The sequence below is a fragment of the Plectropomus leopardus genome, unplaced genomic scaffold (assembly GCF_008729295.1).
Source record: "Plectropomus leopardus isolate mb unplaced genomic scaffold, YSFRI_Pleo_2.0 unplaced_scaffold28394, whole genome shotgun sequence".
NCBI classification, from domain to species: Eukaryota; Metazoa; Chordata; class Actinopteri; order Perciformes; family Serranidae; genus Plectropomus; species Plectropomus leopardus.
Window position 1 is genome coordinate 1 of NW_024630928.1, and position 2072 is coordinate 2072.

Sequence of the window (2072 nt, forward strand, 5' to 3'; positions counted from 1 at the left end):
CTAAAACACTGGAAACAGCAATTACTTGAGAGAAACACCCACTTTTGTTGTTTGTTGGTCTCAAACTGTGGTCTGACACACCATCCACTTTCCCCTCCACCTGCTGAGGACGAAGTTTGATACCATACATTTAAAATGTGCAGAATGCAAACGTAATGTATTCATGAGCTGCAGAAATGTTCAATGCCAACGTTTTCTTCTTCTGGTGACTGGGCTGTAACTTGACCTTCTCAACAGATTCCTCAGGTGGATGTTATGCAAATTTGTGGTTTATGTTTTGTAAAAGTGTCTGATCTTTCCCCAGTTTATTGTAGGACAAGACGGGATGTGTGGTGTGAACTACGAGCATGCCCCGGCTGAAGGCCCACCCATAGTGGCCTTGATCGACCATGTTGTAGAGTACACGTAAGTGGGTCACAGTTTATTTTGACTCTGTTTGGATTTCTTCTTGTTTTAACGTCTTTGAACGTTCAGCAACAAGACAGAGAGGACACTGTGACATTCTGCTTCAGGCTGAGCATGGACAGAGAACCATGGCTTCATTAAGGATGACTTTCTTCCATCTCATGTGTTGTCTCTTTTCTGCCGTGTTGGTGGTAACAGGAGGAAGCCAGAGATGGTGCGGACTCCCATGGTGCCTTTGCCCATGCCCAAGAAGCTGCACTTCAGCATCACGCCTGAGATTAAGAAGGACATTGAGGAAGCCAAGCAGGCCATGAACAAGTGAGGGCAGATTTTAAAAACACTCTGTGACCTTTATAATAAGTGTTTCTACTAGGGCTGGGCAATATGTCCTAGAAATACAATTTTTTCACACCAAGCTCAATTTACAGTTTTAATTGATTCAGCCGCTCTGCTCCCCAGCTCTGGAACTCACTCCCACCTGACCTCCGTAACTCAGACTCACTACCACATTCAAATCCAAACTCAAAACTCATCTGTTTAAACTGGCTTACTCCCTCTGATCACAATTGCATTGTCTAATTTCTTATTGTATTTCTATATTTTATTTTGTCATTTTAATATTGTGTCTGCTTTTATGTTGATGATGTAAGGTGACCTTGAGTGCCAAGAAAGGCGCCTATAAATAAAATGCATTAAATTAACAAAGGCGAACTGAAAAATGTAGGACTTCAAGTCAGTTTTGCAGTTGGAACAGTCGAGTACTGAAAATGACCAATTCTGATTCATACAACTGTCAGTCAACGTTAGTTCCGTGTTAACAAATAATGTTGTTGTGTTGAAATGACTGGAGCATCGGTCTATGGTAGTGGAGTCAAACCACTTCCCCTCCAGCTCTCTCATGATCTTTTCACATGTACAGTTGTTCAGATGAGGCAGGGCGGCTGGTAGCACATAGCTGGGGTGGATAGTTTTCAGCATGTGGATAAATCTGCAGGCTTATCTACTGTATATGTGGGCACCGTATCTTTAGGGATATGCAGCTCGACTCGACTGCATCAGTAACAGCTTTGCAGCTGGTCTGTCATGCAAGACTCAATTGGAAAAGTATTCCAGTAATGTTGGCTGTTGCCTTTAGTTGCAACAGCCTTTTAACAAACTTTTAAGTGGACTGTGGATTGTTCCAGATCTGACGCCACAAAACCGAACCAGTTCCAAATGACTGACGAGACTGCTATCATGTTGTGTGTATCTCTAGGGCGTAAGTGCGGGTTGAGGGCGTAGGCCACTAAGAACTACAGAAGCCCGAAGGGAGCAGCGGAGGAAGTTAAAGAGAAAATCTAGATTTTCATTTTAAAAATCGATCTAAACCACAAATTGGCATTAATCGTAAAAATCGATTTAGCGCCTTGCCCTAGTTTTTACATTTTCACTGCATGTCATCAGGCACAGAGACAGAGTGGGTCTCACATTTCTCCCTCCACAGACTGGCCCAAGACCTGGACATGAGAGTCATCATTTTCAGCCACTTTGGGAAAAACGTCCCTAAGACCTACAAGATGAGTCCTGATGCTTTCATACAGATCGCACTACAACTGGCCTACTACAGGTGAGATAGTGAAAAGTGGTGTGGAGCTGGAAGTATCTTTTCTTTTACATTAAAAACATTT

General features: G+C 42.9%; 1 protein-coding gene across 1 annotated transcript; it reads left to right on the top strand.

Moving 5' to 3' along the window:
• Window positions 1–304: 304 nt before the first annotated feature.
• On the top strand, window positions 305–2011 carry LOC121938077 (carnitine O-acetyltransferase-like; the record flags this gene model as incomplete). The annotated part of the gene is made up of 3 exons (XM_042481361.1): window positions 305–405; window positions 604–723; window positions 1889–2011. Coding segments are annotated over 3 exons (344 nt in total), but the record flags the coding sequence as incomplete, so codon positions are not given.
• Between the last annotated feature and the right edge of the window lie 61 nt (window positions 2012–2072).